This window comes from Lactuca sativa, chromosome 3 (assembly GCF_002870075.4).
Source record: "Lactuca sativa cultivar Salinas chromosome 3, Lsat_Salinas_v11, whole genome shotgun sequence".
In the NCBI taxonomy this organism is placed as follows: domain Eukaryota; kingdom Viridiplantae; phylum Streptophyta; class Magnoliopsida; order Asterales; family Asteraceae; genus Lactuca; species Lactuca sativa.
The window spans coordinates 236,702,144-236,725,346 of NC_056625.2; the positions used below are offsets into that span (position 1 = coordinate 236,702,144).

At 39.2% G+C, this 23,203-nt stretch overlaps 1 protein-coding gene across 16 annotated transcripts; it reads right to left on the reverse strand.

Moving 5' to 3' along the window:
• Positions 1-892: 892 nt before the first annotated feature.
• LOC111902439 (uncharacterized) lies at positions 893-22,992 on the reverse strand. 16 transcript variants are annotated; one of them, XM_052769522.1, is made up of 8 exons: positions 22,555-22,992; positions 22,224-22,373; positions 21,968-22,112; positions 21,764-21,856; positions 4,449-16,548; positions 2,178-3,363; positions 1,319-2,112; positions 893-1,026 (listed from the first exon to the last, which is right to left on the reverse strand). In XM_052769522.1, exons 6-7 carry the CDS (start codon positions 3,049-3,051, stop codon positions 1,337-1,339), a joined length of 1,650 nt encoding a protein of 549 aa, XP_052625482.1. In that variant the 5' UTR covers positions 3,052-3,363; positions 4,449-16,548; positions 21,764-21,856; positions 21,968-22,112; positions 22,224-22,373; positions 22,555-22,992; the 3' UTR covers positions 893-1,026; positions 1,319-1,336. The 16 variants fall into 16 exon arrangements, 10 of the variants coding, with proteins under 10 accessions (XP_052625482.1, XP_052625479.1, XP_052625484.1 ...); XM_052769519.1 differs by having other exon boundaries at positions 4,449-4,516; positions 5,287-16,548; positions 22,224-22,972; XM_052769524.1 differs by having other exon boundaries at positions 21,764-21,844; positions 21,968-22,041; positions 22,224-22,990.
• Positions 22,993-23,203: the final 211 nt, after the last annotated feature.

The following is a 23,203-nucleotide window of genomic DNA, read 5'->3' on the forward strand; positions in this document are numbered from 1 at the left end:
CGATATCATACAATGAGTCAGTTCATTCATGAGTCAATACCTTGTAGAACATTACAGTACATTACTATACTTGCTAGATAGAGAGAACACACATTACAGCTAGCACACGTAGAACATTACAATACATTACTATACTTGCTAGATAGAGAGAACACACATTACAGCTAGCACACGTAGACCATTACAGTACATTACTATACTTGCTAGATAGAGAGAACACTCATTACAGCTAGCACACGTATAACATTACAGTACACTATTATACTATTACATGATCACACTTACATAAGTACAATTACATGATCACACTTATATGAGCACCTTTACATAGATATTGTAGGGTGAGTTCTATTACATTTTATATGTATAGACTCTGTTATCAAATCCTCATTCTTATCTTTACCTTGTGATACAATCACATAATCGACGAGATAGATTGGGTTTAATATCCTAGTACCAAAGGAAACGTTGCGGGATTGACCATTCCTAGAATCTCTGTTAGCTACAGAGGTAAAAGCACATCCACGGATGTCAACGGTTGATACTATTACAGGTATACTTTAAGGGACTGACTATTCCTATACCCAGCTGTTAGCAACAGAGGTAAATGTACATCTACGAATGTCATCAGTTAACATCGTTAGTTACCCTGGTACCAAAGGGTAGTACTAAGACTACATTCAGAACAGTTAGGTCTCGATAGAAGACTACATTCAGAACAATTAGGTCTTGGTAGAAGACTACATTCAGAACAGTTAGGTCTTGGTAGAAGACACCTTCATATACTGTAACACCGTAAATTTCAAATAATATATATATATATATATATATATATATATATATATATATATATATATATATATATATATATTACAATTTATAAAAACATTTCTCATTAACTTTTCATAAAAACATCAAGTTTAAATCTCAATTCACATCATACAAAATCCCAAGATCACAAGTATAGCAAAATCCCCTATGTGTGTACGGATCAAGCCGGCGCCTTCCCACGGTCATCGCTAGTACCTGAAACAACAACACTAACACTGTAAGCACGAAGCTTAGTGAGTTCCCCAAAATACCACACATAAAACACATATTAGCCACTCGAGGCTATAACTCTATGGGTCCGTGCACCCAAACTCTGTGAACCCTCAGGTTCTAACTCTAGGAACCTTCCGGTTCCAACTCTGTAAACATGCACAGCATAAATCACATAGAAATAATGCAGTACAACATATAGCATACATAACATACAAATACTCTGTCACATAACTCTGGTTACCTACTCAAGGTAAAGTATAGTGAGAAGACTCACCTCGCGTATGTCGGTATCTCACGAATCCTGGAAGTCCCTCGTGCTCGATCCTCCGAGCTCTAATCCTCCGAACAGAATAGGTGCTCCCCACGGCGAGCTGTTCGGCCGAATAAATCCCTTCCCCAGCAACTCCTGAAGCTGCGAGGATAACTCCTGCATCTCTGGAGGTGCAAGACGATAAGGCACCTTAGCGATAGGTGCGGCCCCCGGAACCAAATCAATACCAAACTCCACTTGCCTCACAGGAGGCACACCCGGCAACTCCTCGGGAAAAACATCTGGAAACTCACGCACCACCGGTACCTCCTCAACTGAACTCGGTCTCTCGGAAGTCGTTCGCGTATCCATCACATACGCCACAAAACCCTTACAGCCATGCTGTAGAAACTGCCTCGCCCTAGCGGCCGAACAAAAAGCTGATCCTGAACGTGTACCCTCGCCGTACACTGAAAGAACTCCTCCATTAGGGTTTCGTATGGTCACCAGCTGACGCTCACAGTCGATAACCGCGCCGAATCGGCTCAACCAGTCCATGCCCACAATGACACAGACATCACCCATCGCAATAGGAATCAGATCAATCGGAAACTCAACCCCGAAAATCTCTAACACACATCCCCGGAGAACCTCCGTGGCACAAATCACTCTATCGTCAGCTATGGAAACTCTCAGAGGTCGACTCAATGCCTCACGACTAACACTGATATGCTGACTAAAGGCCAAAGATACAAAAGACCGACTCGCACCCGAGTCAAATAACACTAAAGCAGGTACAGAGCTCACAAGGAAAGTACCTACGCATAACATAATATAAGCATAATATCTCAATATCAAAATAAATACATGAAAGGAAACATACCAGCCACAACATCGGGCGCAGCGCGGACCTCCTCCGCAGTCAGCTGGAAGGCTCTCCCTCGAGCTCTCGGCGCCTCGGCCTTCACAGGCCGACTCTTTGTAGCTCTGATGGCGGCAGGAGCAGATCCCTGAGATGCTCCGCGTAACTGCGGACACTCGGCCTTCCGGTGTCCGGTCTGGTTGCAGTGAAAACACACTGCAAACCCCTTGGGGCAGTCCTTGGCCATGTGCCCCTCCTTGCCACATTTGTAGCAAGACCCCGCTCGACAAACTCCGTCATGACCCTTGCCGCACTTCCCGCAAGTGCGGCCCTTCTGGCTCCCTGGTCTGGGATCAGCGGGCTTGGCCCGCTTGGCCGCCGGCTGCAACTGTGCCGGTCGCCGATCCCTCCCTTGAGACTCCGCCTCCTCCCTGGCCTGAGTCTCAAGCTCAATCTCCCTCTTCCGGGCATTTGCCTGAAGCTCGGCAAATGTCCGGTACGAGGAGTTCGCAGCGAACTCCCGAATATCCCACCTCAAAATGCTCAAGTAGCGGCTCATACGTGCCTGCTCAGTGGACATGTGCTCAGGGCAGAACATCACCCTCTCATGGAACATCCTCGTGATCGCTGTAACTGACTCACTACCCTGCTTGAGGGTCAGAAACTCCTGTGCCAAACGCTCCCTCTCTACCTGGGGAACGTACTCATCCCGGAACATGGTAGTGAACCTCTCCCAGGTCACCGCCGAAAGCTCAGTAGACGTATAATGCGCCGTCACAAACTTCCACCAGTCCTTCACTCCCAAGCGAAGCTGGTTCAGCGCGAACCGAACCTTCAAATGCTCAGGAGACGAGAAAGTGAAGAAACACCCCTCAATATCAGATATCCACCTCATAGCTGCCACCGGATCCTAAGTCCCATCAAACTCTGGTGGTTTTGTGTTGCTGAACTCGCGGAACAGCAATGCATCACCACCCTGCGGCCTCACAGCAGCAATCGCTGTGGTAGTCGCTGCAGCAGCAGCCTCAGAAAGAGCGGCATAACGCTCATCAAACGTCTCAATCAATGTGGTCTTTATAGACTCAAACATCTCCGGTATCTCTGCCCTGATGGCCGCAGCCACCTCCTCCTGAATGATCCGGCGGATCTCCTCCTCACTGGTACCACTGCTCTCGGGCATCAAACGTGTCCTCACCATGATCTACCTCTGAAATACAACATACGATAAATTAGAATCCACACGAGCATACTCACACTCGTCAACTCTTCCCTCCTTGATTCTTGGCATTCCAAAGATTCTTACTTGGGCTGCACACCGCTCCGGCGCTTCCAATAGTACGGGCCCAATACTACTGTCCGCACCGCACCAGAACACACTCCAAGTCCTCCTCTTCGGATCCCAAGTCCCAAGTACTCTATCATGCGTAAACCACTCTCTAATAGATCTCTCATAAGCCCCTCACTGCTACCTACTCACTCTCAAGCATCTCGTAGCAGCTCACCTCTCCCTAGGCTAAGGCATCACAAATCAGGCCACTCTAATCCTAATAGTAATACCTCGCCTACTCTAGCATGCAGATACATCATATCAATATCAATATCACATAATATAAAGGTATTTTGGGAAATCACCGTTCGGGCGCTGACCGATCGTACACACATCTCTTGCTCTGCGTTTTCAAAAAAAATCTTTTACTCTTTTCAAAAATACATCTCAAATCCTCAGTTTGAGTTGAAATACGCCCGAAGGTGTACTCGAATCCCTCAAACCAATGCTCTGATACCAACTTGTAACACCGTAAATTTCAAATATTTTTTTTATTTTTTTTATTTTTTTTATTTTTTTACAATTTATAAAAACATTTCCCATTAACTTTTCATAAAAACATCAAGTTTAAATCTCAATTCACATCATACAAAATCCCAAGATCACAAGTATAGCAAAATCCCCTGTGTGTGTACGGATCAAGCCGGCGCCTTCCCACGGTCATCGCTAGTACCTGAAACAACAACACTAACACTGTAAGCACGAAGCTTAGTGAGTTCCCCAAAATACCACACATAAAACACATATTAGCCACTCGAGGCTATAACTCTATGGGTCCGTGCACCCAAACTCTGTGAACCCTCAGGTTCTAACTCTAGGAACCTTCCGGTTCCAACTCTGTAAACATGCACAACATAAATCACATAGAAATAATGCAGTACAACATATAGCATACATAACATACAAATACTCTGTCACATAACTCTGGTTACCTACTCAAGGTAAAGTATAGTGAGAAGACTCACCTCGCGTATCTCGGTATCTCATGAATCCTGGAAGTCCCTCGTGCTCGATCCTCCGAGCTCTAATCCTCCTATAATATCACATGTCTCTAATTAACACTTTTTATCTCTAAGGTTGACTATCCCTAAGAAGTCAACACATGTCAACTCTGGTCAACGGTCAACTTTGACCGGACTCGGCGAGTGCACAAGGGCAACTCGGCGAGTCTAGACGTTTTCACCAACTCTCTAGGATTCCCTTTTTACACGTCGAGTAATCCCCCTGACTCGACGAGTTCCACCTGGAAGAATCGCGGGGCCACCCCGACTCAACTCGCCGAGTCTCAAGAACAACTCGGCGAGTCCCAGCTCGACTCAGTCCACCTGTCAACCCTCTCTAACTCACCCTAACTCACTGAGTCAACCTATGACTCAACTGGACCACTCACTGAGCGAACTCAAGGCAATCTTCAAGCTACTCGCCGAGTCTGTTCGTCGGACTCCGCGAGTCCATGCCATGCAACCACTCCAACTTGCTTCTAAGGTCAGATCTGCTCCAACAATTCATAGATCTGGCCTTCCTAGACTGATTCATCACGTAAAGCCCCTAACTTGGTGTCCATAACACACACCATGGCTCATAAATAGCATTTTGACCTAAGGCATAAGGATTCCAATCCAAAACCTCCATTGATTCCCAAAAAGCTTGGGCAAAGGGACACTCTGGACCTCCAAGGGTCCAGATCTATGGTCTAAATCGCTTAAGGGACCAAGGGAGCACAAGATCTAGCCACAAAAGGGTTCAATAAGCCCTAAATCAATGTAAACATCGACATAGAAGAGGATAGCTCGAAGGTATTACCACAATAGTGATGCTCTAGACTCCAAACTCTCAGAAAATGGCTCCTCTTGCTTTCCCCTTAGCTGATTCTCCCTTTCCTTGCAAAATGACACCTTCAAGATCAATAATGGCCTCCTACTTTGCTCCAAACGCTCACACTCGATTAGGGTTTCACTCAAGGGACTGGTGAGCACAAATGACGGCCATAAGGCCCTTTAAATAGGTCCCAAACCCGAGAAATTAAGGTTTCATTAAACAGCGCGGACTCGCCGAGTCCATATCTTGGACTCGCCGAGTCCAGGCGAATCCCGCGTCCAGAATCTCAATCCTACTCGGCAAGTCTGAGCTCCAACTCGCCGAGTCCCCTCTCAAAACACCAAAATCATAAACATAAAAGATACCTGGAAATCTGGGATGTTACATATACTAGTAGGAATCATAGGGATTTCTAGGGTTTTTCAAACACTTACAGTTCATATACACTTTCAATACTTACAATACATAGACTTACAAATTCTTACATACAAATACTTACTTACAAATTAAGACACTAAATACTTATGGTCTCACCAGCTTCAAAGCTGATACTCGCTTTCAAAATTACTTGTATCCTCAGGTCATCATAGACAGGTACCGATGCAAGGAGAAAGGAAGATGGAGCTTGTTCAAGACTTATCTTTCATTTTGATTTATGCTTTAGTGTTTATCAAAATTTGACAGAACATATTTGTATAATAATTATATTATTAATGCAATGGATGATGTTGTTGCTTGTTTACTACTTTACATTGTTGTTGATATTATACATGACGTCCTCCGCCCCAGAACGTTTCAAGCCGTTCTTGGTTTTGGGGTGTGACAGATTGGTATCAGAGCGTTGTTTATAGTGAATTAAGTATATCAACCCATAAAAGATATACTAACTATAAATACATAAGGGATTAAAAATACTCTGACCAAGAGTTTATACTTTAAATAGTAAAATATTTAAGTAAGTATACGTGCTGCATTCATACTAAAATCAGTGTCACTAGGACAGTACAAAAGAATTACGATTGTTGGGCAACACAGGTGGGCTTAGAGACATATGGTCAGAACTGGGAAGATATAGCCTGATCACCTATATTATCCGGGGGTTGACTAGCATGTGCCTAAGTTTAAGTGTGTGGTTGCAACAATGCTAAAATCTTACCAACCCTATCACAATGAGAACAATAGAACATAACATTAAAATTAAAATAGTATAAGAGTATTTGGTGTTACTATAAGTACGTTATACTTGAGAACTAAAACGGGATCTTCATTACTAAGTTGATAGTTTCTAAGTGGATACACTAAGGCTATATGTAATTAGGATGTTATAGACTTTGAATCTGTGATAATTTTGCCTTACCCCTATTCTGTGTGAATTTGGAATTAAGGTCACTTATTCAAAGGTCTATCCTGTTTAGATTACACATAGCTGGTATGCACTTCACAAATAGCGATGTAACTAATGAAGGTTTTCTAAATAATTATCTAGATAGTTCGTCTAATAATTATTCTCTTACCCTAAATTCTCGCATAAATAACATAGCTGGACTCCATCCCCTCGGTAACCAGTACCTTCTGAGTGAGGTCATAACTGGTTAGTTTGGAGAAGAACCAGAGAATGATCATCCTATCCCCTTGAATGATCACCATGATGAAGACCTTTCGTATGATGCTAACTCCGAACCAGAGGTTGAGAACCTACCCCGAGCAGCTCCCTTTCCAATTCCTAACCCTCGCCCGGCTTTTTCATGGCCCGACCCTGAGTAAGTGGAATGCTTGGAAACAAGGGGCCAAGGACAAGATCAGCCCATGCCATTTAATGGCGACCGAAGCTTTTACGACTTGAATAATGGGGGCTCAGCAGATAGAGTCTTGCCAATCTTGGTCCGTAGAGTGACCCGAAATGAGATTCAAGGCAGGACAGCCCTACATTAAACTACAGAAGTAGTCGCCTATGCTAGAATGCATACCCTCCACACCATTCGTCTAGAAGATGCTCATGAGAGATCAGAGAGAAACCATGAAACCCTGCTGCAAACACTAGCTGAATCACGAGCCGAAGTCATGGAACTTAGAGTACGCCATAGGGTGTACAGCAGACACCTACTTGACGTGGAACGTCAATTGGCTGAACTAAGAGTTCACCAGAGGGATGACCGTCGCTAGTAGTAGACGCTTTACTTTATTTCTTTATTAAAAAGGAATCGTGTTTTCTGTCTATGCCTGATGTGGCATTTTCTATGAAATTATCTTGTACCGTAAGTAGTTTAGTTAGGTCTTTATGCTGTCAGGAACTATCTTTTGTGGATATGATGTAAGACCTTTACAAGGTCATTTTCCAGAATCTTTACATCGTGAATATCAAAGATATTGACAGCCGGCTAACTTCTGTGTCATTTCCTTTATTCAAAGTACTCTTATCATACTCTCATTGGAGTCTATCTGAAACATGCTTTAGTCAAGTCATTGGACTATTGTGATTTATCTCCGGAGACATTTCCAAGTCTCTTTCAGTGGTTGGATCTTGTTATTCACCAACCCACGATACCCCAGCTCGAACGACGAACGTTTTGAGACCATTCTACGAATTCACTTCTACTCATTACTAGGACTGCCTCATAGGGATGTAGGTCAAACCTTCACGAACATACTTTCATGCTGTACTAGGACTGTATCATAGGGATGCAGGTCAAACTTTCGAGAACATACTTCTACTCTTTACATGAACAATCTAAGTACATCAGGGTCAACTAGAATCGCTCACAAAATCCTTATCTTTCGTGTTACAGAATCATGTCATCATCCGGAAGCAATCAGTCGAACACGGAAACCTCCGCTTTTCCTATGGACGCCGCTACCTTTCAAACAGCAGTTACAGCTGCCGTGGTAGCTGCCGTAACCGCGGTCCTTGCGCACCGTAGCGCTATCAGCACAGTCAATGCAGCTGATGGGAATGAAGTTTCCAATCGTAGTATCAATCCAGGAAGTCGCCAAACAGTAACAGCCACAGGCTCGCAAAGCCGAAAAGCAGAGAACAAGAAACGAAAGCTTCATGCCTAGAAAGAACGCAAGAGATCCCAAAGGCTGGCTACACAACAACAGCAAGTGGAAACCCCTGCCGTTCCCGTACCGAGCAGACCCTACAAAGGAACACTCCCGAAGTGCGACCGGTGCAACTACCACCACAAGGGAATTTGCCGAGCCTGGCAATGCAATAGTTGCAACAAGACGGGGCACATTGCTCGTTTCTGTAGAACTACCTCCACCACTGGAGCAAGCCTAGTTTGCTATAGTTGTGGTGAGGCAGGGCATTATCACATAAATTGTCCAAAAGAGAAGATCAATGAAAACAACCGTGACCCCATAACTCCTACTCGACACTTCACTTCCACCACCAATATTGGTGCTATCCAGATATGTCACCAATGCGGTGAAATTGGGCACTTCAAGAAAGATTGCCCGATAACAAAGAACTCGGGTGATGATGGGAAGATTCTCTGGATCACAGCTGCAGGAGAGCCTACTCCGGAAACCACGTTAATGTAATTAAGGCGTTTCGTTGTAACAGACTTATAAACTATCCAGAACTAATACAACTAGAGTCTTACCTTTTGCGAGATCCTATCTGTATAGGGATTCTCGTGTTGCGTATACTTGTCTTTTGTAGTATACCTTATTCGTAGCAATAGTCTTGTGGTAAATCTAAAGTACCGTAACTTTGTTCATGGTTGCACGGTTGTGTTTTGTCGGTAAAACGTCTTATGTTCAAATCTAATGTCTTTAAGTTTCAGTATGATTCCGACATTATCATACGACTCGATTCGATTTGATCCTCACGAAAACAGCTTCATACGTACATCTCTTTCTTCTAGATCACATTTCCAGCGAAGCCGTCATATCAGAACACCGAAGTACTCATGCCAGGAGTACCTCCTAGTTATTTTCTTTCTGAAGAAATCCCTGAAGTACCACTCGGGCAGTACGTCAAGTTTAATCCAAGGATTCATGCGATTGATCTATCACTGAGGAAGGTATACATAAGGGTGATATATAATCAAGCTTCTACAGGTTTAGAATTGATCATTCCACTTTAACTTCTTTTTTTCCCGATGGGATGTGAGCTTAAAGAAGAATCAGTTATTCGACAACCTTTTCAATCTTAATTATATACGACTCGTATACCCGAAGTTGTGATTGTGAAACCATGTATGAATTCTAATATGAACTTCAGGACGGAGAACTGCTTAAGTCTACGAGTAATCACATCGTCATGTGAACAAACATAGAACCCAGTACGACTCTTGTAAACAGATCACCCTATAGTCTAAACACCCACGGAGATACCATAACAGTACAAACAACTTAACGAACTACACAGAAAGAGAATTAAAAGACTAGGCTTCTCACCCTGGAGAACCCCAGTCTTATTCTCCCAGAGATTGACGGATTGCATCGTATGTGCCTTGGATATCGAGGACTCCGTCAAGATTTTCATTAGAAATCGTTATCTCTGCCTCACATAGATGAAATGGTTGAGCAAACGCAAGGAAAGAATTACTTTCAGGAATGGACCTGAGATCCGAATATCACCAGTCCGAGTGTTAGGGAAAGGTGTCCGGAAGACTATCTCCTAAACTCGATGCGGACACTTCAAGTCCGTAGTGATACCCTTCGGATAGGACCAATACGCCCATAGTTTTCATGAGCTAAATGAATAGGGTGCGCTTTTCTTACTTGGATCAATTCGTCATTTCTCCATGTAACGACTTACTTATCTACCCTCGTAGTAAGAAGAAAACCCAGGGAAACATTTCCTACAGAGGAACTTTAGCGAAGTTCTCTAGACACGAGTCTTGAAATTGAAGAGTCAAATTTCTATGACACACTGTTAGTAATGTGGGAAATTTTGAGTACTCTTTCAATTTGTCAAAGCCGATGAGCATTGGTCGACACCAGAGTCACCGGCAGTCTTTCGCCAAATTCTAGGTCTTACCGACCTACGGCCTTAGTTCATTCAGAACTCCTCGCAAGCTACAGAAACTCGTACGACTTTGACCCAGCAAGGGGTGGCCCTTGACTGGGAAGTTACGCAAGAAAAGGAACCTTTGAGATTCCAAGTGAGTGACCAAGTTCTTTAGGATAACTCACTCTGGGAATGGCTTAATACGCTTCGTAAAGCGTCGAAAGCTAAATCCAAGATAGACAGGACCTCTGAGATTCTTGTCAGAATCAGTCCTGCGCCTCGCACAAACTAGACCTACTCCGCGAACTCAATAACGTACATTCTACTCTTCGCGTCTCGATCGTGAAACCATACTTTTCCGTTAGGACTCTAGTAAGTCCACATGTCGAGATCCTCGCCTTCGTATTAGGACCGTAGTGGCCCTCGACCGAGAGGTCAAGCGGACGAAGCAACGCCGTCGCCAGTTAGTGAAGGTTCGTTGGAATGCCAACCGAGAACCCGATTTCACTTAAGTGCGCTAGAACCAATCGATTAGGAAGTTTCCTCCTCACGACTCGATCATTCGTACATACTTCCTTGCTTAAACTCTAATTTTGGGACGAAATTCCCTTCAACAGGGGGATGATGTGACAACCCGAAATTTCCATTCTGAACAAACCATTTCAATCCAATAGAAGTTAGAACGGTTACAGTGAAAACTCAGATTTCAAGTATAAGTTTGGCCGTTTTCAGGATTTTACACTTAAGAAGATATTAGGAGAGAGTGGATGCACTAGGGTTTTGTGCAACACTGTTATTCCAAGACTCTAGGACATTAGAGTTCGTTCCAGGAATAAAAATATTTTCTGCCAAAAGTATTTCAGGACTATAAATAGATTTCTGAACTAAATTCATTCATTATTCACATTTCCAACTAGAGAAAGTCGTGTTCTCTCTCACGGATCTTCGGGTTTTCATCCCAAATCGTGAGTACACTTCTCTAGTTGTGTTATAATGCTTGTTTTATGCTTATTAACATAGAGTGTATGTCAAATATATGAGATCCGGGAGTTTACCGCCCAAGAACGTTCTAGGGGAGTAAACTCCAAAATGAAGCTTAAAGGGCATCTAGTCCCATTTCCTTGTTAGGTAACTAGCTTAGGATAATATATATGATCATTTGAGACTAGGAAACAATCAAAGACACCCTTAAAGGGAGTTTACGGCCAAGAGAATGCTCTTAGGCCGTAAACACCAAATAAGGGCACCAAAGTGTGCCTAGGATCCTCCATAGCCTTAAACAAATGCCTAGAAAGTATTCTACTTGTATTAGGGACATGAAATCAACCTAGAATCACCCAAGTTTGGGAGTTCACGGCCCAAGAATATCTTAGGCCGTAAACTCCCTTGAACATGCCAAAATGCTTTGAAACACCTCCTTAAGCTTAGACTTCAATTAGGACAAGTACCCTAAAGTGTTTAAAGCCAAGAAAACATAAGGAATCACAAGGAAAAAGGAGTTTATGGCCAAGATAAACTCTTGGGTCGTAAACACCTATAAAGGGGTCAAATGACACCCTAACTCATTCCTTATGCCTAGAACCCAACATAGATCATTACCTAGAAATGTTTGAGACTTGAAAACACCATAAAAACCCTCCCAAGGGAATTTACGGCCGTAAACTCCAAGGGAATATGGTCTCTGGGCCGTAAACTCCCCATAGGAGTTTGTATGGCACCCAAACACTTGTTATAGCCTTGAAACAATTCACCACCGGAGTTGTAATAATTCTAAGCACCATTTAGAGCCTTGGTTGAGAGTTTACGGCCAGGAGTTTACTCCCCTGGGCCGTAAACTCCAAAGAATATGGTCATTAGACCTTAAACTCCCATTAGGGGCATTACACTCCTTTGTTTTAACCCATTAGCCTCGTAGCACTTGACCAAAAGTGTTTTCCTCGCGTCTAAATGTTTATACTTGTATAATTAGTGTTTTAATCACTAATTATTTATATACATATGTTTTCATATGTAATTAGGATCATTGTGTGTGTCTAAGTCTTCACTTGACACCAAGCACTTGTCTGATCCTTCCGTACGATAACAGTCAGTTCAATTCCAGTCATTTACTGCAGGAGAGTTCATACCCCTTAACTAATGTTTTAAACTAATTTTAAATGTTTTATGGGGGGGGGGGATACAAGTAGAATCATGCTACTTCTTATATCAATCACATGTGATTAATAAGTAGAGTTATGCTAGTTATTCCATAAATCACATGTGATTAATAAATCACATGTGATTTGGCTACTCATTAGCCGTTTTACCAAACAGTTTCCTTCAAATGATTTTTATAAACATTTTATATGTTTTAAACTCCTTATTGCACTGTGCATCTTACTCTGTACATTACATTTCAAAGTTATTTACAACTGTGTTTCAAACAAATGTTTCCTTATACTTAAACTGTTTTATCAAACTTATGCCTTCAAATTGTTTTATAGATTGACATCAAGTCGATCTTTTCTTAAAATAATATTTATGTTTCAAATGTCTTACAAAACTTATTTATGCTTTTATATTATAAATTGCATGCCTCTATATGTATAGTTATATAAGAAATGTTTAAAAGACTTAGGAAGGCTATCCATCCTATTTCCTTTTCGCGCTTAAGATGTGGTCTGGTGGGATATTGGGTATTCGTCCGAAAGTCGTTTAGATATTAGTTATATATCATGTGTACATATATAGTCATAAAAGGTCCTTCCAATTCATCTCATGCCCTTGGGTAGCAAGGGTATACATCCATGTCCATACGTACCAGTTAGACTACTAGTAAACTACCATATAGGTAGTTTAGGAAGATACTAGAACTATTACTAGAACACGATATCATACAATGAGTCAGTTCATTCATGAGTCAATACCTTGTAGAACATTACAGTACATTACTATACTTGCTAGATAGAGAGAACACACATTACAGCTAGCACACGTAGAACATTACAATACATTACTATACTTGCTAGATAGAGAGAACACACATTACAGCTAGCACACGTAGACCATTACAGTACATTACTATACTTGCTAGATAGAGAGAACACTCATTACAGCTAGCACACGTATAACATTACAGTACACTATTATACTATTACATGATCACACTTACATAAGTACAATTACATGATCACACTTATATGAGCACCTTTACATAGATATTGTAGGGTGAGTTCTATTACATTTTATATGTATAGACTCTGTTATCAAATCCTCATTCTTATCTTTACCTTGTGATACAATCACATAATCGACGAGATAGATTGGGTTTAATATCCTAGTACCAAAGGAAACGTTGCGGGATTGACCATTCCTAGAATCTCTGTTAGCTACAGAGGTAAAAGCACATCCACGGATATCAACGGTTGATACCATTACATGTATACTTTAAGGGACTGACTATTCCTATACCCAGCTGTTAGCAACAGAGGTAAATGTACATCTACGAATGTCATCAGTTAACATCGTTAGTTACCCTGGTACCAAAGGGTAGTACTAAGACTACATTCAAAACAGTTAGGTCTTGGTAGAAGACTACGTTCAGAACATTTAGGTCTTGGTAGAAGACACCTTCATATACTAGTAGGAATCATAGGGATTTCTAGGGTTTTTCAAACACTTACAATTCATATACACTTTCAATACTTACAATACATAGACTTACAAATTCTTACATACAAATACTTACTTACAAATTAAGACACTAAATACTTATGATCTCACCAGCTTCAAAGCTGATACTCGCTTTCAAAATTACTTGTATCCTCTGGTCATCATAGACTGGTACCGATGCAAGGAGAAAGGAAGATGGAGCTTGTTCAAGACTTATCTTTCATTTTGATTTATGCTTTAGTGTTTATCAAAATTTGACAGAACACATTTGTATCATAATTATATTATTAATGCAATGGATGATGTTGTTGCTTGTTTACTACTTGACATTGTTGTTGATATTATACATGACGTCCTCCACCCCAAAACGTTTCCGCCGTTCTTGGTTTTGGGGTGTGACACTTCAATAGAACCTTCTTCATGTTCTTCTCAATGATTTCTGATCCCTCATCATCAAACGAAACTTTCACTCCAGTTCCAACCACCAGTTGCGAAACACTAATGAGGTTGTGCCGCAAACCTTCCATGTACGCAAATTTTCTAATTGAGAATTCCCCATTTGTTATCATACCATATCCTTTTATTGTTCCAAACGAGTTGTTCCCATACTTCAGACATCCACCATCTTTTAGGGACCGAAAATCCCTCAGCTCTTCTTTCCTGCTGGTCATGTGACGTGAGCAGCCACTGTCAATATACCATTCTTCGTCGAACTGCTCGTCACTTAACACCTACAAATTTAAGTAGATTTAAGAACCCAAAGTTTCTTGGGCCCTGGTAAGTTTTTCACATAAAAGGAAATAACAACAACAAGATCAACTAAATATTTTCGTTTAACCAAAGTGGTTTCGTCTTTGTGTTTGATGGTGTACACCTTTATTTTATTTTTATCTTGTTTAAATTGAGGTGTATTAGATGGTGTTTTGTTAGCATGAATTTTCATAGTATTCCTAGGTTCAGCTAACTTTTTCTTGTTAGTATTATTTTTCTCAGCATCAAGCTTTCCTTTTCCTTTAACAGTTTTCAAGAATTGTGAACCGAGACTAGAAGTTCGGCTTTGGGTTTTGAACCGAGACTGGAGGTTCGGCTGTGATCCTTGGGTTTTGAACCGAGACTGGAGGTTCAGCTCTTAGAGTGAAAGGAACTTTTAGAGTGAAAGGAATTTGGACCGAAACTAGGATTTTGGTTTAACTGATTGCCTGCCTTGTATGATTGATTACCAGCTTAAGCATCCTTCTTGATTTGGACAAAGTCAGAATTTTGATACTTCCAAAACTGTTTTCTCTCACGCAAGTTTTTTCATGTACCTTTGATTTCTTTGGCGCTTTTGATCGGCCAGTTGTTTCTGAGATTTATGGATATTGAAGCTTGGTTTTGGCTTTGCGTTTTGATTTCGATTTTCCTTATAAGTTACGGCTGGATGAGACTCTTTACTGGGTTCTTCTTGTATTTCTTTCGTTCCACTTGCGCTTGGTTTGGCGAAACTTGAGGGTTTGTTAATGGGTTCTGGTACGTATTTACCTTTCACCCTCCATGAAGTTTGCTCTGACAAGCCAACAGTTTCGTCTGCATTATCAGTAGGAGCTGACCAGAAGAAATCGTCACAACCTCCAGCATTGTCTTGATCTATCAAAATTTTTAGTTCTATTGTTTGTCTTTCTGTTACTCCTTTAACAACATAAACTTGATTTAGAACCGTTCTCAGCTGCTGAAGGCCTCCTTGTGATGTCAGTTAGCCATTACCTGAACACCATCACATGCGATGAGGCTCAGATAATCCTTCGAATAACAGATTCGTCCTTATAACGGTTAGACTCAAACGAGAGCTGCGCAATAGGGCCAAATCCAACACTCTAAGATTATTCAACCCTGATCACATGTGACGTGACGTATTCACTTAATGGATAACTCCCACCACTCAGAATCCCACAAAGCACAAAGCAAGCAGCATTCATACAAAAGGGAACAATCTCAAGCAAATCCGTTCTCATAGAGAGAAACTGAACTAGCATACAGTGCTAAACTCATACTATCAGGCATAACCTAAACAGGCTATTCTACTGCTGTCTACTCAATTCTAACATGCGTTTTTTTTACACTGAAGCACATAAAACAGGCATATAAGGCATCACTCCTAGATCCTTAGTCCTATTCTAGCATGTTGTTCTACTGAAACTGATAACATAACATAAGCTTGTATGGGTACTTTGGGGAATACTTACTTGAGCTCGGCCGGTCACGCACATCACACACTTCATTCCTTCTTAAAACTCTTTTCTTAGCTTTTCCGAAAATATTTTCTTTCTTAAAATCTTTTAATCCCTCGATTTAAGTTTAGACACCCCTGAAGGTGTGTCCGAGTCCCTCAAACCAGGGCTCTGATACCAACTTGTAACATCCCAAAAATACGAGCCAAAAATTTCATTTTTAAAACGGGTACTTAGCAAAACATATAGGAATAAATCGTTCAACGATCATATCATTTCACAAAAGATGTTGCATGTCGGAAAAACATTGTTATAAACATAAAAGTGTCAGAGTACAATTCCCCAGGAACATATCATAATGCGGAATACAAAGCATGTGTGTGATGTACCACTACCGCGCCAGCTCCTTCCCCTTCGAAGAAGAGGTACCTGAAACCAAAACTGAAAACTGTAAGCACGAAGCTTAGTGAGTTCCCCCAAGATACCGCATACCATACAATCACATATCATGCATACTGCCGAGCAATTCTGGGGTGCCCGACCTACCCGGTACGGCCGTTCTGGGGTGCCGACCTATCGTGCCAAGCCGTTCTGGGGTGCTGACTACCCGTGTCAAGCCGTTCTGGGGTGCTGACTACCCATCGGTCCTAACAACCGATCCACGGGGACTATTTCACCCCTTACTGCTACTATCACATATATCGTAACATAACACATTATCAGACATATCTGGGGTGTCCGATCTACCCTTCGGTCCTAACGACCAAAACTTGGGGACTATTCCCTCCTACTACCACTATCACATATAACATATCATGTCAGCATATAACATATTAGGTAGTAGCAAACCTAGATGTTATCACAAAGACAAACATCTAACATACAACTCCTACTGGTGGGCCGGCATTGTGGTCGTAGACCCACCGCTACTGGAAGGTAACTCATCTCAAAGTAGCTGCTGATCGGTGTGGGAACTAACTGTCTTCTGCTGTTGCTGTTCCGGAAATCCTCTGGCTAATAATTCCCACAAAACACTTAGTCAAATACTGCTAACCAACCTCAGGGTAAAATGACCATTTACCCCTAACCAACCAAGAGTCAAAGTCAAAGTCAACTGCCAGTTGACCTGACTCGCCGAGTCCATGAACAACTCGCCGAGTCCATGAACAACACACCGAGTCCATGCGAGTAGACTCCGTCGCCCGGTCCGTCGCCGCCGCCGCCCCTTGGCCGTCGCAGTCGTCCCCCCTTGGCCTCCTAGCTCAATTTCTTCCCCAAAAGGTAAAACCCTAGTTTTTTTGTTTTTTTGTGATATTACTTCATGTATACAACTTTAGATGGTTAATTCATTGATAATGTTGATTTGTTTTGTTAAATGTGAGGTTTTAGATTTTATTTTAGGGCGAATTTGAGGTTTTAGGTTAATTTTCTTGTGTCATTCTAGGTTTTGTAGAAGAGTCGAAGCTACAATACTTGTGCGCTTTGGACATGCCTGATGAAGCTCTTTGCTTATTCAAGCATTCAGCAATCAATGGTTTTTGTTGATGGGGTCTCGTTTAATATTGTGATTGATGCTGCATATAAACTAGGGAAAATGGATGATGCAATGTGGTTTCTAGAAGAGATGAAAAACAGGAAAATCAAGCCTCTTGTTTTTCAGGCACAAGCAGGTACTACCAATTAACCAATAAGATGTATGTATATTTATGTATGTATATGATATAGCTATATCATATTTTTACCAATTGTTGTTATAATTGTGCAAGTCTTCTCTTTTTTCTTTCTAACTCGAACACATGCAAAACTATTACATCACAACATATTTGTTTTTCTTTTATAAGCCTAGAAGTAAGTAAAATTATTTTATTTTACTTACTTCTTCTTTCATTTTTTTTTTCTAACTTACTAGGCTTATGTAACTCCCACATATTAACGTAAACCCTATTTAATACTTATCATATATAGTATGAGTTTGATATCTTTCCAAATTAATTATCTTTAAATTTGATTTTTTAAGGGTTAAAGGCTAATTAAATTTGGTCCAGATGCCCAAAAACACCAAAATGGTCATTTTGACAAAAAAAAAATTGTTGTAGGCTTCAATATGTTCTTATATTTCAGTTTTAAGTGGTCCAAATGACTTTAGTGACCAAAATGATCAAATTGACCAAAAAGGTAAAAATGACAATTTTGACAAAAAAAAAACTATTGTAGGGTTTCAACGTCAAGGGATTCAACCAAACGTGGGTCAAGATGAAGGGGTTCAAAACGAAGGTGTTCATGATGGACTGATTCACTAGGGGTCAAGCTGGAGTGGATAATGTTAGACAATTGCATACTAACCAACAAACTCTTGCACTACATAAGTTGACTAGTCTCAATACTCATCATGATGTGGTTCTGAAGAAGTTTAGGAATCTGCTAAAGATGAAGATTAGGAAGGCGATTTAGGATAAAGATTGTCGAGGTAATTTTGCATGTCCAATTAGATGAAGCCTAGGTGTACAAAGTGACATTTTATTTTGCATGTTAAGATGTTTAAATCTTTAGTAGCATTTTATTATGTTATTTTCATATGCTTTTTGTAGACTATATGTTTGGTAAATTTATAAGCTTATCGTGCTTTAAAATGCAAGATAAATTTTGGTATTTTGATAAGTTAATGTTTCATGGTTTGATAGCAGCCTCTTAATGTATTCTATTTTGGTAAGTTCTTAATTTATTATGTTATTTTCATAACAGCCTCTTAATATATGCTATCTTGATAATGCTTCATTCTTTAATAGCAGCCTCTTCATTGTCTAATGTATTTGACATTTTATAGTTTAATGTAATGAATTTTTATTTCATTTTGACCAAATTAATTGTTTTTTTATTTAAAAAAATATTGTTTTTTATTTTAAAAAATAAAAAAGTATTAGCTACGGATTAGCTACAGAAAATCCGTAGCTATCACTTCCGTAGCTATTCCGTAGCTATCCACTTCCGTAGCTATTCTGTAGCTATTCAATTCCGCAGCTATTCTGTAGGAAATCTGTAGCTATTTATTTCCGTAGCTATGGTAGCTACGGAAAATTCCGTAGCTATTCCGTAGCGCTTCCATAGCTAATCTGTAACTATAATTTAGCCACGGGCCATTATGCTACAGACATTTTTCCGTAGCAATTCCATAGCTATCTGCTTATAGCTACGGATTGTGTTGTAGCTATTACACCAGTTTTCTAGTAGTGGAAGAAGAAGATGCAGGGACTCAAAAGAGACTCAAAAGAATGAATATGTAAATAGGTATACAAATTTAAGCTATATTTCTATTGTTCTAGTAAAATAATCATACTATTAATAAATACTAAATCTCCATTAACTATCCCACCTGATTAACAACGATTAACAATTAAAACAAACAAGTTTTAACCAAAAAAAATTATAAACCCCAAATTTAACTAATCAAAAGTAAGAAATATACCACGCCACTAATTTTTGGGGGAATAAAAGCAAAGTCTGGTTAAGGAACTCGTTAGATATACACACTACACAAAACGGACTTTAATTAATTGAAAAATAGAAATAAGAAATATATCGATCGGCCATCCAGCATCGAGTAGAGAAGGAATAGCCGAACATGGGCGGCAGTGGTGTCTATCCAAAGAAAATTACATACGTTTCTAGTATAAATTGTAGCAAACAAATTTCATATTTTGTAAACCAGACTATACCAAAAAAAGAAAAAAACAAAACAAAACAAAACAAAAATAAAGAAAAACAAAAAGTTAAAATCTAATTATAAATTCTAAAAGACACTTTGCCGTGACAAAGTTTTACTTTAAAATCTTTGTCAACTACAAGCTGGAAAATATTATTGAAAATGTGAAAGCAATAGTGACTCAAACTCCTAAAATAATATAATAGAAATTTTGTTTAAACTTATTGATGAAGAGACATATATAAAGATAAAAAGTGAAGCTACTTGGTTAGAAAAATATGAAATTTACAGATTTGATTATATAATTGGTATGATTCTATGGTATTATATATTGGCTAAAGTAAATAATATGAGTAAACAATTTCAATCTAAGACAATGTGTAGTTTATAACTTATGATTTAGGAATGGATCCGGTGTTTGTTAATTAAAAAAAAAAGAATTAAAAAAAAAAAATAACAAGAGTGACATTGATTCTGATCATCAGAACAACATAACTAGATAAACTTTCACCTCAAGAGTCATTAAGACTCAACATTGGAGTGCAAGTTTGAACAACGCTTACAATATGAAAATATTTTTTGTTTCTTATTAACAATAGAAAAGTTGAAGTCACTAAAATATTAATAAGTTTGCAAAAATCTTGACAAGTGGTCATATTTGATACATCAGTGTTAATTTATCCAATGGATTAACTTCTAGGATTTCTCTTATTGTAGCTTACGTCCTCCAAAAAACCCTAGAAGCATACCATATCCTTGTCTCATTTAGTTTAGTGTTCTTTATGCATTCTAAGTGGTGTTGAAGAAGAAGCAAGTGGAGTTGGTCAATAAAAGGTTGGATCTAGTAAGGTTTCAACTTTCTTGTCACTTGAATCAAGTTATACTAAAAGTTTCTTATTTTCTTTTATTTGTTTGTAAGAAGTGATTGTTACGTTTTCTACCAACAACGTTGTACTTACGAATTGGCTTTAATTTAAGATTGCAGTTGTTGGTTTTTGTAAGAAACCATTGATGTTTCAGATTAAAGAAATTTGTTACTTATAATTGTGTTTGAAATTTTTTTGATAAACATTATTAGCAAAAAGTTACAAAAAAAATTATATTAAGAAAATAGTAAACATTTTTTAGACTATTAAAAAATTTGCCAATTAGTGACGAAACAAAATGGTCACTAAGAATAGAAGTCATCACTCAATGATTTAGTGACCAAAATTTTGGTCTCACTTTTTGTCACTATCCATCACAAAAACTAATTACTAACATAAATATAAAATGGTCACTAAATAGTGACTAAAATACATTGGTCACTAAATCTATGACGACCCGTTTCGTCACTAAATGATGTCACTAATCAATGAACGTCGTCACTATATTACCTAATTAGTGACCATAAAAAGTCATCATTGATTCTTTTATTAAGAAAGATTGCAATTTTTCTACCTGTTGTTTTGCTTGATCAAATGCTTCCATCCATAATAATCAAAATAAAATGACAAAACAATCAGATACATGATTGGTAACATATGTGCATAAATACCAGAAACTATCACTTACATTGATTTTCCCTAATAAGTGCTATAAATCCATGATGTTTGTCCTATTTTTCTAGAATTTAAAATGCATAACCTACAACATAAGCAAACAACTATTTTACCATTTTTAGCTTGGTTTCACAAAAAAAAGGTATAAAACTTCATCATATTAATTAAAAATCAGTAAAAGCGTATCCATACATGTATGTTTCTAGGAATAATATATATTTTTAATGATTGGGCTATAACTAATCAGTTATAAACACATCTGTTTCCTGTTAATCACTTAAAAATAGATAGGATCCAAAACACAGTTTAACAGTTTTCATGGCATGTGATTTTAGAAATCAAACCTAATAAAGCAGATTGTGTGCTTTGTTAAGAAAACAAATTAATAAAGAAAGAATTAAACCTCTATTTATTAGGGATGTTCTTGATCATAACTATATTTCTTGAATCTAAAAAGCTTGATTCAGAAATAATCCCATCTTCCCTGATAAAAAACCTGACAAAGTATATTAGAAAAGAACAAATGTTTTGATTGAATGTGTATGTTTGAAACTAAGTGAGCAATTAACATTATAATGTAAAGGACATAATCTATGAAACAACTAACCTGGCCATCAGCAGCAGAAGTAACTATGGTTCTGTCATCAGTGAAAGGCATGATTCTAGCTTGAAATATGTTGTCTACATGACCAGCAGCAACATCAGAATCCGACACAAGGTGCACAATCACTTTAAAATTTGTAAAACTTGAGCTGAAATAAATTGTAAATAAACTTAAAGATAAAACTCTATCAATTTCACGATTTCAATATAATACTTCGCATTAGTTTCACAAACGTAAATATATCTGGGGAAGAATGAACCTTGGAAGCAGAGATTCAGCGATAGAAGTTTCTGGGAGGATTGAAATCGATTTCTCTGTTAAAAACCTACAGAATCTCATGTTGCGAAGGATCCCTATTCTTATCATATACGCTACTCTCCATAATAGCTTCAGTGAGGTTATCAACGACCTGTTTAGATTAGTCAACATAAGCAAGTTTAAGAACATCCTTGAGTGGAGGTCAAAAACGGACTTCAATTCCACCACTTCGACCTCCGTCAGCAGGACATCAGGCATCAATGCATCGATATGAGGTAAGGGATTCAGCTATGAATATGCCTTCTCTATGAGAAAATTGTAGAGTTATAAACCTGGTGGAGAATCGAATGAAACTCAATTCGAAGCCCTAATCGCCGACCAACCCTAATTGCATAGGAGATAGGGTTTATGCTTTGCACACCAACTGTTGATTGAGTCGATTGATCAAGCGAGATAGATCAGAGGTGAGAGTAGTGTGGGAGACGGGTAGCAGTGGGAACCATCTAGAAAGAAAGAGAAAGAGAGATATGAGAGAAGGGAGATAAGGCGGTGGTAAAGGTGAGGAGAAGACGATACAGTGGAGGATGTTCCGAAAGAAATTGTATTTGAGGCGGTGGTGAAATAGAAAGACGATTGAGTCGATGACACTAACCTCGTCCTTATTAGTTTAGATGGACGGTGGATATTAATCTAAAAAAAACAGATAGTTTTAAAAAAAAAAAAAATAATCATAAATAATAATAATAATAATAATAATAATAATAATAAGGTAGAAAAAATTAAAAAATGAACGAATAGGAATGATTTACTGTTTTCTAAGGGGTTTGAAATTAATCTATATATTATATATATAATTAGAAATAAGAAATATACCGATCAGATCATCCAGCAATGATTAGAGAAGGAAGAGCCACATGGGCGGTACTCGTGTCTATCCAAAGAAAACTACAAATATGTTTCTACTATAAATTGTGTCAAACA